The sequence below is a fragment of the Osmerus mordax genome, chromosome 16 (genome assembly GCF_038355195.1).
Source record: "Osmerus mordax isolate fOsmMor3 chromosome 16, fOsmMor3.pri, whole genome shotgun sequence".
Classification (NCBI taxonomy): Eukaryota; Metazoa; Chordata; class Actinopteri; order Osmeriformes; family Osmeridae; genus Osmerus; species Osmerus mordax.
Window position 1 is genome coordinate 15,060,553 of NC_090065.1, and position 15,858 is coordinate 15,076,410.

General features: G+C 47.9%; 1 protein-coding gene across 6 annotated transcripts; it reads left to right on the forward strand.

The window, feature by feature from the left end:
* Positions 1-200: 200 nt before the first annotated feature.
* Positions 201-10,445, forward strand: ss18 (SS18 subunit of BAF chromatin remodeling complex). Of its 6 annotated transcripts, XM_067253584.1 has the most exons (12): positions 201-342; positions 1,033-1,109; positions 1,307-1,391; positions 2,084-2,119; positions 2,513-2,669; positions 3,130-3,360; positions 3,558-3,728; positions 4,218-4,295; positions 5,935-6,057; positions 7,689-7,819; positions 8,371-8,437; positions 9,304-10,445. In XM_067253584.1, exons 1-11 carry the CDS (start codon positions 274-276, stop codon positions 8,386-8,388), a joined length of 1,176 nt encoding a protein of 391 aa, XP_067109685.1. In that variant the 5' UTR covers positions 201-273; the 3' UTR covers positions 8,389-8,437; positions 9,304-10,445. The 6 variants fall into 6 exon arrangements, with proteins under 6 accessions (XP_067109685.1, XP_067109683.1, XP_067109684.1 ...); XM_067253582.1 differs by lacking the exon at positions 8,371-8,437; XM_067253583.1 differs by lacking the exon at positions 8,371-8,437 and having other exon boundaries at positions 2,087-2,119.
* The last annotated feature ends 5,413 nt before the right edge of the window (positions 10,446-15,858 follow it).

Here is a 15,858-nt window from a genome sequence, read left to right on the forward strand (position 1 = left end):
ATCAAGATGTTTTATAACATTGTTTAAAAAATTGTCTTTATGGATTAAGTTGTGTATCAGACATTTATTAAACTCATATTTATTGGTTTAAATCATGTGCATATATCATTACCCATTTTACGTTGTTCAACTGCATTACCGGTTTCCCCTATACAGGACCATTACATTACAGAACAGCATCCCACTCAAAACTGTCTGGTGTGAGTTCTGGAGATTTGTTAGTAAGGTGATAACTTGTATGTTTACGTTCGTTTTACTTCCTAGTTAATCACCATGTCGGTGGCATTTGCTCCTCACAGACAGCGTGGAAAAGGTGATATAACCCCCGCTGGAATACAAAAGGTAATTAATTTGATCACGCACCAGTAACAGAATGGAGTCGTAGCATCAGCTCCTAGCTAGGAGCTAAACTAGCGGCCAAGTCGATATAGGGAAATAGATTGGTAACAATATAGCGCCGGGGTGTAGCGCGGTCATTATGAACTCAGCGGGAGAGTTCATCGAACATGTAAACGCTGAATATGTGAAGTCAATTGTATCTGTTCATGTTGAATTTCTTCCACACTAGTGGGGGCCTATGGGTATGTTAGCTTGGTTGTTAGCTGGAAAGCTAACAAAAAGCCTCTTTTGTTAGCTAGGCACGCTCAAATTATTCGGATCCATTGATACTAGTCAATGCTAGGCGGGATGAGTAGCCACATGACTACCTTTCAGTGTTTCAATCAATATTTTATCCAATATCTTCAAGAATCAACAAGTCAATACCTTTTGAGTCTTGAATATTTCACATGTAGCTGGCTGCATTTGATTCCCATGCATCTTGTCCTTAAGAACTGAACTTGGTAAACCTGCTAGTACACAGTAGTAGCAGTGCTACAATGTATAGACTCAGCCAGTAGCTAACCAAGCTATGTTGTTGTATTAATCTTGCTGACTGCAATGTCACAGTTTGTAAACGTAACACGGTTTTTGTCTGTATGAATTTCATTATTTGAGATTTTTTATTTTTTGTCTTTGATTTACTTGTTTCAGTTACTGGATGAGAACAATCAACTGATTCAGTGTATAATGGAATTCCAAAGCAAAGGAAAAACAGCAGAGTGTTCACAGTAAGTTCTTCAAGCTTAGTTACTGGTAGTACTAGATGGACTTTCTCACGCAAAGTATTATGCTACTTGTCATCAATGACTATTTATTGTTGTTGTACTGATATGCTTTAGCTGAATTATAGAAAATCTGGAAATAATGCAGTATTCTTAACCCACCAGAAACCAACATCTTTTTTTCACGACCTTTTCGTTAACAGATATCAGCAGATGCTCCACAGAAATTTAGTGTACCTGGCCACGATAGCAGACTCCAATCAGAACATGCAGTCTCTCTTACCTGCTGTGAGTATGCGTTTTGGGGTAGAGCTACCTGTTGTGGCTGTCAATGACACGAGTCAGAGTTCAGGTTCTTAATCACTTTACATGGGGTTACTTTTTGGGGGTTAGGTTATTAAAACGACCAATTAAAAAATATAATGAAGAAAACTACTGGCCACCTGTTCCGTGGCTGGGAACCTGAATTTCGACTTGCATGGTAGAAGAAAATACCATCCAAGCCACTCTGACGAGGAGCGTTGAGAGGAAATGCTAATTCAACCGATCTATCTGGACACATCAAGATTTACCCACCGGCATTGCAACAATATGACGTGGTTCACATTCATACGGCTACCGTCCAGTTAAAAAGCCTATTAACTGATCATCTGCTTTCCATTAATTCCAATTTGGGACTTGAGATTAGGGGCATCGTCACACACCAACAGAGCAAGACTAACTTATCCATTACAGCACTGATTAGGAATTCCACCACATTTGGCAAGTACATGGATTGGAGCGAGTCGCTCTTTTGCTCTAATATATATTCAAAGGCTTTCGAGCATTGATAAAACTTTGGTGCATGTGAGGTTGAATGCTAAACTGAAATGCCTCATATGTAACCAATTCCAGTTTGCCCTGTTCCCCCCCCTCTTCCCCATTGTTGCCAAGGGGGGAGACGTGTTCATGTTCACCTAGATGCTCTTACTTGGTTTCAGAAGTGTGACTCCCCCATCCCAGAGGTAAAGCTTGAAGTGAGTATGTGTGGAGGAGTGGGCTGTAATGGCGATAGGGTCTCTTGATTGTCATCATGTCCATACTGTTTCTCATGTTGAGCCCCAAGTTTTACAGTAACCGGGGGACTATCTGTGTCCGTCACCTCATGGCCCAGAGATTACTGCTGCTGAATGTATTCAGCCTCATATATATAACCTGCATAGAGCATCATATCTATCATGTATATTTTGTCAATAAAAAGAAAGCAGGCGAACGTCGTCCTCATTTGAATTCAGTTCTTGTCAGTCATGTCAGTTGTTTTATTCCTTGGTTTTTCTCTGGATGTCGGTCCTCACCAGTGCTGGCAGCCCAGACCGCGTGTCTAATCCCCGTCGGTGTCTCCTCCTCCTCCCTGTGTTGTGTGTCTGCAGCCGCCCAGTCAGAGCATGCCCATGGGCCCCGGTGGGATGACCCAGAGTGGAGCCCCCCCGCAGCCCCCCCACGGCCACAGCATGCCCTCCGACGGCATGGTCAGCGGAGGCCCCCCGGCCCCACACATGCAGAACCAGATGAATGGACAGATGCCTGGTGAGTGACCCTCTCCCCCCCTCCCCCCATCCCCCACCCGCCCTCGTCTGCCCTTCTCTTCGCTCCGTCCCTGTAGTGGCGGGGTTGCCTAGCAACTGCGCCGAGCTGCAAGGGAGGTTGGCCGTGCTGGAGGATGATGTCACCCCCTCCGAGAGCTCCAGCAGTAGACTTGGACCTGCTTTTTCCTCTGCGCTTGTTTTGTCGTGTCTGACTTGCTGTTTGTGTTTTGTGCACGTGCATTTGTTTGTATGTGCCCATGCAAATGGGCTCTACCGGTTCAGTGTGTTGGCGGCTTTGAGCTTCAGGCATAATCAGCGATCAATTTCAATGCTTGGAAAAAATATATATATATCTGCTATTATATTTTTTGAAGGTAAACAACACGTAGCGTGTAAGTGTGTTTAGCATCGTGCTATAGACTGTGTCCAGAAGGGATGACCAGTCTCTGCTCCATCCCCAGGCCCTAACCACATGCCCATGCAGGGCCCCGGGCCTGGCCCTAACCAGCCCCCCAACATGCCCAGTGGAGCCATGAACATGCCCCCCAGCAGCCACGGCTCCATGGGCGGCTACAACCACTCTGTCCCCTCCTCCCAGGGCATTCCCGCCCAGGCCCAGATGAACATGACCCAGGGCCAGCCCATGGGCAACTACGGCCCCCGGCCCAACATGAACATGCAGCCTAACCAAGGTGACTACAGCCCGGCGACACGCGCGTGCGCACACACAGCCCTCCCCAACGCAGGATCCAGAAAGCTCATTCTGTGGTTTCAGCTACACTTGTTGACCTTGACGTTATGGGTCATGGATGCTGGCGCTCGACCTGAACTCTTCTCCTGCACGTTTCAATGCTGACGAAGTGGTGTTCCATCCTTGTGTCTTCTCCAGGTCCCATGATGCAGCATCAGCCCCCCTCTCAACAGTACAACATGCCCCCCGGCGCCAGCGGACAGCACTACCAGGGCCAGCAGAACCCCATGGGCATGATGGGCCAGGTCAACCAGGGGAACCATGTCATGGGCCAGAGGCCCATGCCGCCCTACAGACCCCCCCAGCAAGGTATGCTCCTCAGCGGGCAGCGGTGTCGGGGGGGGTGGGGGGGAGTGCCCACCGGCACTGGACTACAACCTCTCCTCTACCCTCTTCTTTAACCCCCCCCCCCTCTCTCCTTCTGACGTGACCCTGTTTTCACTGTGGTTGCTCACTGACGCAGGCGAGCCCCCCCCCACCCCCACATGCCCACCCCCCCTATTAGACACGCCCTGGTGCTCTGGAGTCCTTTTTTGGCATTTCCTGTCAGTCCTGGACGCAACCCTACTCCCAGTCTCCGAAACAGCTAAAACCCCTATCCTGGTGTATCCACGGAGGCCCTGGTCAGAGTGCTCCAGAGCATATTACTGGGGGGGTAGAGAAAAGAAAAGCTAAAAAAAACAAAAAAAAAACACCCCAACCCCCTTCACTCCCTTCCCCGAACACAGTATGACCCACCCCCCAACAACACCTTGAATCTACTTGTGTGTATGTTGTGTGCTGTGTGTGTATGTGTAGGACCCCCTCAGCAGTACCCAGGGCAGGAAGACTACTATGGGGACCAGTACAGTCACGCAGCACAGGGAGCCTCAGAAGGTAGGAGAACTCTCCGGCCTCTCCCAGAAAAAAAAACCCAAACCACGAGCTCTTATCTCTCGCCAGCTAATAAACACTTAAAAAGGAAAAGAGAAGAGGAGCAGTCTTAAATCCCAGAGCAGAACGGACAGGAGGGATGAGGTCAAGAGCCGCCACACACCCCACGAGACATGCCCGGCAGGGGCCGGTCCCTAGCGAGCCTCAAAGCCGATTTGTTACGTGAAGAGAAGGGATGCCTCATCTTAACAACCCCCCCCCCCCCCCCCAACCCGCCCCACCCCCCACAGCTCAGCTGTTATTTCAGTCAGAGCCGTCCCTGTGTCTTGGTAGCTCCTTGAGGCTGTGCATCAGAACACGTCGGCCTCTCGTCAGAGCGCCAGAGCCTCTCCGCGCTGTGTCACCGTCGACCATGTTCCCAGAAACGACTTCCTCCTGTGTCGGTTAACTTTGACTCGCTCCACGCTTTTCTTTATCTTCCTCTCCCGAAACCTTTCACTGTTTTCACACTAAAGTTACCAAATAAAACCTTGCCCCCCCCCCCCACACACACACACACACAAGGCTGTTTGCTGAACATGGCATATCCGCTTTTAAAAGCAATATTGATAAACATGTATTAAACATGTACACTGTAAGTCTGTGATGAGTGTTCGTCCTGCTTTCAAACCATGGTTCCGTTTCCCTTCATAAGACAATGCCGGGTTTTATTTCCTGCCCCTGGGGCATTAACATGTCTTCCTATCTCCCTGTCACTACCATGTAGGTCACACTTACTGTTCTCCACTACTGTATCCTGAAGTAGGCCTCTACAGGCCTTGTGAGGAGCCCACACTGCATTGCCACCAAGGAGGTATCTAGGAGGCGATACCTTAGCAAACGTCTTCACATGTCCAAGCACATGAGGAGGTGAAAGCAGACACTTTGCTCTGCCATTGATTTGGTCTGGGAGTCAACTTTTTTGGGGGGCTTTACTCAAGGCTTTTTTTTGGAAAGGACCTCAACGAACGAGCAGTTTTGCATTAACCACGTCCACAGTCCTTCCTGGCTAGCCTAGCTAGCAGCGAGTGAGCAGCCTTAGCTTGCCGTGTGCGCTTTACTCACAGCCTACTCTGCTTTTTAGTCGTCGTCCATTTCTCTGTCCGTGCTTTGTGTGTCTTATTTGTGTCTTCCCCCCCCCCCCCCCCCCCTCTCATTACTCACTTTTCATGAATTGTTTTAAAATCATGTGGGCTTTTATTTTGGTTGTAACTGTTTTTGTATATTTGCGTCTCACTTATGACGTCAGGTAAGGCTACTTGGACGGCGTTGCAGTAACCAGCTGAGGCGTAAAGCCCTCAAACCCGTCGGGATATCCCAACGCTTCACTCACCGTCTGTTGACCTGCTTCGGTGGTTCTCGCTTTCATTCTTTTTGAAAAGTGGCGTCACAACATTGCGAGAGCTACAGCTGACAGCCAACAGACAGTGACCACGAGAGGGGGGTGTTGGTGAGAGGGGGTAACCGTTGGGCCACCCCAGTCTCGGACCAAAGCGGTCTCCCAACAGACACCCCACCCTTGTGAATGCTCTGGCTGAAAGCTGCTGCTGTTGAGGAGCGGTGCTGCTCTCCTGCTGATGCCGCTCTCTGTCTCCCCCTGCAGGTAACGCCCAGTATGGCCAGCAGCAGGAGGCCTACCAGCAGGGCCCCCCCCAGCAGCAGGGCTACCCCCCTCAGCAGCAGTACCCAGGACAGCAGGGCTACCCCGGACAGCAGCAGGGCTACGGTAGGTGGGACGGTGAAACGGCGCGTCTACTACTCTCGCCCTCTCTTTCTCCCTCTTGCTTTTTCTCTCTGTCTCTCCCATGCTTCTGTCTCTGTTACTCTCACCCCCCCCCCCCCCCCCCCCCCCCCATGAACCTCAGTTTGAAGATGTTTGAGAGACAGGACGCAGGGTTACACTAGTCCGACGAAGTTTAGCCATGAGCAGGCTATTGGACAACACTCTGGCAGGCGAGAGCCATACAGAAGTGAGGAAGAGGAGGGGAGGAGAGGGGGGCTGGCCCAGGATAACCCCGAGGGCGGTGATGGGAGAGTGGGCGAGGAGGGCTGCGCTCCTCACCCGTGTTTGGGAACTCATCTCTCGCTCGCTCTCCCTCTGAGCCAGAGGCCATTCTCGCATGTCAGTAATGAGCTGGTGAGGTTTTGGGCTAGGATCAATCTGGCACACCCACATACACACTTAGGTTCTTGAAGGCCTCCGCAAGGTTGTTTGACTGCATCGGGCATTAGTGGGTGCTTAACGATGCAGATCTTGGTAAGTCAGTTAGCCAGCCAGGCCTCAGTGGCAGAAGGCTAGCTAGCTAGCTCCAGCACGCAGACGGGCTGATGAAGTGATTTTTAATGAGGTCGGCTCCACTAATGAAGGCTCACGGAATCTCCTTTATGTCTCTCTCCATTAAGACAGCAGCACCCTAACTCCTGGCCCTGAACTCTCAGTCTTCCCCTCCTCGCTCACCTTCCTCCTCCTCTCTCTCTGTACCTCATTACTGAGTGATAATCTGGAGAGCGTGCACATGAACCAGAGCCCAGAGTATCCACCAACCTATGCCAGCCATGTCTGTCTATCATCTGTCTGTCCTGGAAGATGTAGACTGTTCTAACAAGTATAAAATAATGGCTGCCATTGTCACGAGGTGGACACAACCAGATAAATGAGTTGTTAAGACTGCCTGAGTAGCCCAGGGGGGGACATGTAGACGTTGAAAAGGGTCTGTCCTTAACCACTGATCAGTTAAAGATTACAACTAATGATTACTTTATTACATTTCTACTGTTTGTTTATTATATTCAGAGCATTCCAATGTTTGAACTATACCCTGCTATATTAGCTCATAGAACATGGAACTTCAGGACCATTTCTAGGAGCCCTATCTAAAGCCTAAACCAAAGCTATCTAGCATGCGGCGTCCTCTTTCTGTGTTTGCAAAGGCTATGTTGATTGTCATCCCCCCTGACGTTTCTTGTGAGAGTAAAACCCCCCAAATTGTCATCCTATTTAACTGCCCTTCATTCCTGTATTCATTGTCCGGTCTAAGATCAACTTGAGTGTATCAGACACCTGCACCTCATAGATCTGTATTAAATACAGAACTTGTACATTGGCGATTCACTTCATTGACTTGGTTAGGTCAGCAATTGGGTACTATCAAATGCTTCAAAGTAGAGCCCACCCTGGAACACTTGTAGTGCTGGAACACTTGTAGTGCTGGAACACTTGTAGTCCTGGAACACTTGTAGTGCTGGAACACTTGTAGTGCTGGAACACTTGTAGTCCTGGAACACTTGTAGTCCTACCCAACTGTGTTGAAGACCAGTGTCCTCACCCTCCTGTCCTCTCCATCTCCCCCCCCTCAGGTCCCTCCCAAGGTGCCCCGGGGCAATATCCCAACTACCCCCAGGGCCAGGGCCAGCAGTATGGGGGCTACCGGCCCCCCCAGCCGGGCCCACCCCAGGCCCAGCAGCAGCGTCCCTATGGCTACGACCAGGTGAGTACCCGCCCCCCCCACCCCCCCAACACAGCTCCCTCCTAGCAGCCACTTGCCCGTATGTGGCTGTGTATGTGTGTGTGTTCCCTATATATCTGTTTACTGTCAAGTCAGACATTAAGAAAGACAAACGTACAGAGATAATGTCTTTTTTTTATGCTAGGTTAACTGAGCCTGGAGTTTTAACTGATGAGGGAAGGCATAGGTCGTGTGCATGCTGTCACTGTGTGTGGAAGGGGGTGGGGGGGTTAGCAGACAGATTTGAGGAGGTGTTGATGCAGCTAGAGCTGCCCCTTGCTAGTCTTTAGGTTGTAATGCAGGGACCAGTGCCGAGTCTTGGCTAACAAACACAGCAGGTCCAGTCCAGTGACTCGGACCTGGGTACAGTCAGCGCCTCCAGACAGTAAGGGGGCGCTCTCTTCTCCCTGTACAGCATTTGAAAGGCAGCGTGTGACAGTGGTTGAGGGTCTACATGTTGCGCTGTGCTTTCCTGTGGTCCTGTGCGGGGGCCGCAGCAACCCTTTGATATCTTTATATCTTTGAATATTCAGGGACACATGAGGAAATAAAGGCCCGGGGATTTGAAACCCCCTCTGACTAGCTCTGTATGAAGCAAAGGTAATGGTTGCTGTGAAGACCTCGACGTCAAATCTTAGACTTTTTTATTCATTTTCTTTTCTTTATTCTTTTGTTTTGTTTTTGTTCACCACCTAGCCTTGATTTCATTTTATTTTGTATTTATTTCTTGCATTTGTTCTGGTTCTCCTTCTTTTCACTCTTCTTCTTTTCAATATTTTTTGTTTTGTTCCTATCTGTTTTCCCATCTTTGCTTTCTCAATTTTTGTAACCAGGGGTCGCATTTAAGTCTTGAGGTCCTCGAAAACACAGCATGCACAGTTTGTACGAGTAAAAATGGAGCTTTGGAATTTCTTTCAGTAATCAGTTTGATGTTCAGCTTATCATTCTGTTGTCGTGTGTCTCCTCTCATGCTATTAAGAAAACACCACTGCACCGGTTGCAATGAGCACTGTTGTAACGTAGTGCTATTTGAACCTAAAAAAAACAGTTCTTTGAAATGAATTACAAAAAGCAACATTACACACACGTCTAAGGCCTATTTCGACCCCTGTTTAGAAATGCACTTGACATTAAATAACTTCCTCAAAGAATGGCACACTTGGATCATTCTTCTACTAAACCCCCCCCCCCCCCCCCAATGTGGCCATTCAGCTGAAACCAGACAAATTGTTTGATTTTACCACAGCGATGAGGCCATGCTGCCACCTGCTGGTCAAACTCAGCCAATGCAGCCAAATAAAAAAAGATAAATGTTTACCGTACACCTACCATACGGTTCACTCGACAGACGTGCTTGTTTGCATCCTATTTAGATGTATCAATATTAACATTACCCGTGCATATTTCTACTGAGACTAAACTGTCCTTGTGATGTTTTTTCATCGACTCCTCTGCTCTCTCCGTAGGGTCAGTATGGAAATTACCAGCAATGAGAGAAGGCCGTGCCACCTCCTCACCCCCCCCCCCCCCCCCCCCCCCAACCCCGAGCCCTGACCTCTCACCCGTCTTCAACTATCTGGACTTTTGCCACGGCTGCAGCTCGCTGAGACGTTGTCTCAGACTCACGCACGCACACACTCTCTCTAATATCTGGGCTGGGGTCATTGTGTACAATTTCTTTCTTTTTCCCCCTTCCTTCCTCCTTCTCCCAGCTCCACCACTGTCCTGTTGTAGTCTGAGCAGCAAAGCCTTCAATGAAATTGAGCTGCCTTCCCCAGAGTATTGTAAATTGGGGAAATGGGGGCGACGGGAATTTATTATTAATATTCTAAAAGATATCTATACACGGGACAGATGTATACAGACCATAACCATAGCGCGGGGCTGCGTTTCTCCATCCTCTAACCCCACCCCCACACCCCCACATAAGAAGCAATAACTTCAGGAGGGGGAGGGAAGAGGTGGGTGGCTGAATGTGTGAGGTGGAGAGGTGACTTCTGCTAGGCCATGGTACATGTCGAGGGCCGTCTAAAGTATGTGATGTAAAGAAAAAAAAAAAAAAACTGTATTTGATGCTTTTTAGATGGAGCTAACTTTGTATAAGAATCTGGGGACTAGTCAAACATCTGGTTTCCTTGAGCTGTATGTGTCAATGGAAGTTTGGTTTTGTTTTTGTGACATCCAAGAATGTTTTTTGTTGTTTTTTTTGTCTTTTCATTTTTAAGTCCCCTCTTTGTTTAGTTGTGTCCTCTGCTACTTGAGTTAATTGTAAATCATGTGACTGCCTGGCCTGAATTGATACTTTGTTAATGGAAATGTACATAGATACTAAACCCACACAGATGTAACGTTTTTTTTTTTTTTTATCTGACTGCTGGGGATGACATCTATAAAGATGATGTCTGGCAGACACACCTGGACTCCACTACTACATCCTATATGCCATAAGCATCACAGGAACAATTTTGTATATTGTCATTCTGGGTTCTTGAGGTTATTTTGTCTCTGTCTTGATGTTCTGTCACACACAACCCTACAGTCCCCTCCCTCCATCTGTTACAACACATTCATCTTGGAAGCTATTGTTTTCCCCTGAATAAAGTTGTCAGTAAAATAATGCTTCTTCATTGGCATAGCACCAAATTTAAACTAACTTTGATATGACGATGATTTACTAGAAACAATACTTTCTAATAAATTATCATTAGCTACAATATTTAATCCAGCATACTCCATGAAAAACAGTAATGACCCAGTTCAATAGAATCAATAGTATACTGTATCAATCGTAACGTGACTAATTTTCAATTTTTCTGATCAAAATTCTGACTGGTGAAGCAAGGGTTAGGGATGATTTACTGTAACCAAGGGCAGTCATCGAATGTCATTAATCACTACGTTCTCGTAGTTGAAAACCAATAGAACCAGTTGCAATGCTTTCAAATATCTTTCTGCTAATCAGCGAGCTCTTGATTTTAGCAGCAGTCCTTACTCAGCATGTCGGATCTGTCCAGCTCCATTTGGAGAGGTCCGGGGCACATTTACACCCCAAATTACCTCCCCGTCCCCCTCCCCCCCTTTGCTCTAGAGAGAGAGAGGGACTACCTGTCACAGAGGGGGGGGGGGGGGGGGGGGGGGGATACAGATGGCATGCCAGATGTGTGGCTGCAGCACGTGACTGCTGTGTGGCCATGGCGTTAGAAAGGGCCTGAGCTGCTGAGGAGAGGGACTGTTTGTTCTCCAGAAGACCGAATTTGGAGCAACACATTTATATATCACTATGTCTGTGTAAAAGTGCTCCTAAGTGTGTGGGTGTGCGCATGGCTGGGGTCTAGTGGCATCTCCCCGTCACCCCACCATCCTGCTGCTCCACAGCTGGCAGCCCCACCCTTCCCAGCTGCCACTGGGGCTCCCCCCGGCCCCTCCGCTTGGCAGAGCTGGCGTTTTGGGCGCCCCCCCACCAGTCCTCCCCGGCAGCTGCCGCCCTCAGCTGCGCTCTCACAGACGGGATCGGGGTCGGACAAAGTCACTCCTCCTGTGACTCTGTCTGGGGCCGCGGGGGGGCGCCGGGATGAGGGGGTGGTAGGAAACAGTTTGTAACCCTCATGGAAGATGTCTTTTAGGCACACATGAATTCAGGACACAATAATGTGCACTTCATGGTGGAGCTTTTGAAGATGAAAGGCTGAGCAGCTCCTCTGGCTTGACAATTTTGTTTTTAAAAGTTTTGATTTGAAATGTATAACGCCAACAAATTATTTAATATGTAAAACGTGTTGACTAATACAGTATTGAGGTGGTTTTAAAGGAGAGTCGATTCAGGGGTTCTGAATGTATATTACAAAAAAGAAGAACAAAGTATGATTCCACACTGTGCCCTGTGTGATGGCAAGGCAAACAGCAGAGTGACAGTATCATTTCAGAGCATGATTATCTTGTTCAATATTTTGATAATTAGAATTCAGAGCACCTTTCAGAAAGGGCTCTAACCACCGAGGGGAAAATGACATTGTGATCATAGCTGCCAGGCAAAAAGTGATCTCTCCCTCTCTCTTTCCCTCAGTACCCCCCCCCCCCCTTCTCTCTGTCTCACCCTCTCTCTCTCCATCTCCATGCCTCCCCATTTCTCTCTCTCTCTCTGTCTCTCTCTCTCACAGTGTGACAGAAAGTCTATGGGGAGGTATAAGAGGTAGTTATGGGGGAAATGCAGCAGCCTCCACAGTTTAATTGGAGATGTGTCACACTAAATAAATGGTGCAAAAACAAGCGCTGACTGGAGGGCTTGAGGGAGGGCCCCTTGGGAGGCAGTCTGCTTTATTGGGCAGGAACTCTGCAGAGCTCCAGGGTGAAAGAGCCAGGCCGAGGTACCCACCCTCCACACCCAAACCTCCAGGCTCACAAAGCCCTCCGCGGAGGAAGGAGAAGAGGGATGGATCCTACTGTTTTATGTGCAGTAGAGAGACTACCTGTGAACTTGGAGACCGAAATGCACGGTTATTGATTATTTCTGACCCAATCAAAAAAAAAACTGCTAATTCCTCAAGCTGCAATGTCAATTCCTGCGTGACTCCAGAAATCCATAATCATAAAGAAAAATCTTACGCAAGCAGTCTATCTCTTCCTAGATTCTTGAGTTTGCCCGTGTCAATTGTGTTTTGCAGAAAGCAGAGCCAAGACAGCCAACCCAATTAGCCTACCTAATCCATAAAGGACCCCGGAACACCCCAGAGAATAGCTTCTCCAATACTCTATCAATGTTGATAACTAATGTCCTCAGCAATCTTGTCTTGTTTGCACTTGTGTGTTTTCCAAACATCACAACATGCACTGTGATTTACTTCCACGTTGAGAGGCTGTAAAAGACAGTGTGAACATCCTCTCAGATCTCTAGGGGAAGGGACAGAGTTGTGATGAAGGAGTTTGAGGGATGAATATGACCTAGAACCATTGCATGTGATTTTAGTGTACTCTGTGTAGTGTACTCTGTGTAGTTTTGTGTAAACTGAAAGTGCATGGTGTGGTGGTTGACTAATGAAAATGTGTCATATCATCAGATGCTTTTGTTGGCCTACAGACATCTTAGTTCAGTCATTTCAAATCTATGCTGCTCAGTACATACATATACTAACAATTTTCCAAATGGGATCTGTCTTAATCACGGGAAATGATTTAAACGACTCGTGTCTCCCATCAAGAATTCTTGTTCAGCCGCCTGCATCAGAAGTGCAGTGCTGTTCAAATCCCAATGTTTGGTGCTCTTTAGCCATCAACTGCAATTAAGAGTGTGCTGTTTTTGTTTGTGTACATGGAAGTTGTCTCTGGAAGAAATAGCAGGTATGCTGATATCAGTAATCCCACAGCCTGCATAATTGCTGTAATTTGCTTTCCCTTTGGGTAATCTGTAAACATGGCTGTTTTGATGTTTTTTGGCATCCTCCATTGGCTGAGTTCTCTCCTCCTCCAGCGGAGCCCCAGCCCAGCCCGGGGTGACACAAATAGATCCTTCCCCAGAAGGCGCACGTAGTTCCACACGGCAGCGATCAATACGGCCCCGTCCTCACTGGGACGCTGGCGGTTTTAAAAGCGCCCCTGTGAGCAGACACTCCCCATGCTGGCGTTTTAGGGAAATAAAGCTATCGATCTACCGGGGCCCTCCGGCCGAGCACTAACCTGGTCCCCCCGCAAATGAGAGCGTGCTCATCTGGACACATCTGCCCCACAATGTTCCCAAAAAACGGGGCCTGGAGAGAGAGGGGGGGGGCCTAACGGGGCCCGCTGCTTCTGATGATGAGCCCGGCCCTGCTGGACGCCCCCGTCCGAGAGGGGAGGCGTCTGGGCGCCCGGGACTTCCATTAGAGGCCCAGGATGGCGGCGTGGGTCGATGTGGTCAGGTCTGGTCGGGGGTACTCCATCTCGGCTCAGTGTGGCTGCCTCCCCTCTGACATTGTGAGGAGGGTCAGGGGGGGGGGTGACCCGACTGCAGAGCCGGACTGCTGAGGGGAGACACTGTCTCCACAGACGAGGCCTTTGCCTTCAAAGCACCTCTGTAGAGTTTCTCTCTTTGTTGCTCCGAATGCCTTAACATGAGCTTTTTGTTTGAGGTTTAACCGATACACTTTTTGGAATTCAGACAGGTTCTCATTTCTGAGCGCTCTGCAAACTAACGAGTATAAACCGTATTCTCTGTGTGGGGTAAAGATTATAGTAATGCACAGAACAAGTAAAACAGTTGGCTGTCATTTCCATTTTAAGATTGTATTTGTATTTGTGGACGGATGACATGATTGGCACATATTTCCTTTATAATACTAGCCTACTATTTTGAAGCAAAATTTGAAATTAATCTCGAACTTGGGATCAGCATGTCATTACTACATTTCATTAATTATATTTTGACTAGAAAATCGGATCTCGAATAAATGCAGAAGAAATATAGAAAACACTCTTCCTAACAGACACATGCTACAGAACCACACACACAGTTTCCAATGAATTGAAAATGTCTCCGTCATATGCTTCCCTCTTTTCAAAAACAACATAATTATCAATGACAGTTTGAAAACTTTCCCTCTCTGTAGCTCAGCCTGCCCTAGCGGTGTGCAGCATGGAAGTTCTCTGCCCCAGTTCTCCATGTCCTTGAGAGTTGTGCCTTCGGGCCGGGGCTGGTGGGGTCCCGCGGTGCACAATGTGTGCTTCGCGCCCAGGCTCCCGCTGTCCTCCGCCGCCCCTGCGTGGCTCTGGAGAGATGCCAAGCTCTGAGGGGTTGTTCGCGCGAGTGGGGGACGCATGCCGCCTACCAGCACTGCACACACACACACACAAACGCTACACACTCATACACGAACACAAATATCCACTATCTTCTCCTTCTAGCACACAATATGAATCACTGCATTGTGTGGCACAGCATTACACTGTGGAGGATACTGTTGATGGGTAACCAGATTCACAGGGATGTACAGATGTGTGATCTGATCTGTGAATGAGAAAGTAGCCTTGTTTTTTGTTCTTTGCCAGAGCTAAAACCACGATGTCAGAATATTACAAATGAATTTAAATTAATGAATTGTAAAATAAGGAATTTGATATTAGTATATTCTCCATTGAGGCAATTTGAAACCTCTGTTAAACACTTTCTGTTCAAGTTTACTCATGTTTTATTAAAAGCCAGCGATCACTTCCTGAGACCACTCAGTAGTCAGCCAACTCTACATGTTTGACAAATCACTATATATTTAATTCAGCAAATGTGATTTGTGTATTGTTAGTAATTAATATGGATATTGGCCAAGAGCAAAATATAAAGATCCATTTTCTAATATTTTGTCCTTGGATTGTGTACCACGGGAATTCACTTGACTTTTTCTCTTTCTCTTTCCCCGGCTCTGGCATGGGGAATTGGTGGGATGAGAGGCTATTCCCTAAATAGCCCATGGCAAGAGGTATCCTGATTAGCATGCTGCCTGCTCTCTGGCAGCCTTCCTCCAGGCCACCAGCGCTATCACTTACGTGCTGTTTGTATTTGTAGTTGATAGTGTGTGCTGTTATAATTGGAATGAGCTCGGGAACCTCGTTTGCTTTTGATCCGCTGCCAGCCACTCGGAGTGCTACTGGGCCACAGCTCTCACCTCAACGCTCCCAGAGGATTATGGGAAACTGCAGCGCTTATGTTCTAAAAAGCGCCTGACAGCATCTCATTCAAGGTCAAACAATATGACGGTGGGCGAGCAGGGATGGAACAGAATGAGACGGAGAGAAAGAGAGAGGGAAAAGATTCTGCAGATTTTTGATGTAGAGTCTGGGACAGACTTGGTAACTGTCTGGGAGGAAGATATCAAGATTCCTTGAAAGTGGAAAGCAAATGTACTGGCCTGTGTGTGAATGAGGTTGTTTCAATAACACACACAGACATCCAGCATTAATGTGGGCCTCCACAGTGCAGACTCAAAAGATAAACAAGTCAATATTAGTGTCATGAATACTCCTGTCCTTGCTGTTGACACAACTGTATGATGCTGCAT

Coding starts and splice junctions, on each gene's coding strand:
- ss18 (XM_067253582.1), top strand. CDS start 274: ATGTCGGTGGCATTTGCTCCTCACAGACAGCGTGGAAAAGGTGATATA. Junction 3,361..3,557: donor GAACATGCAGCCTAACCAAG/GTGACTACAGCC, acceptor TGTCTTCTCCAG/GTCCCATGATGCAGCATCAG. Junction 4,296..5,934: donor AGCACAGGGAGCCTCAGAAG/GTAGGAGAACTC, acceptor CTCCCCCTGCAG/GTAACGCCCAGTATGGCCAG.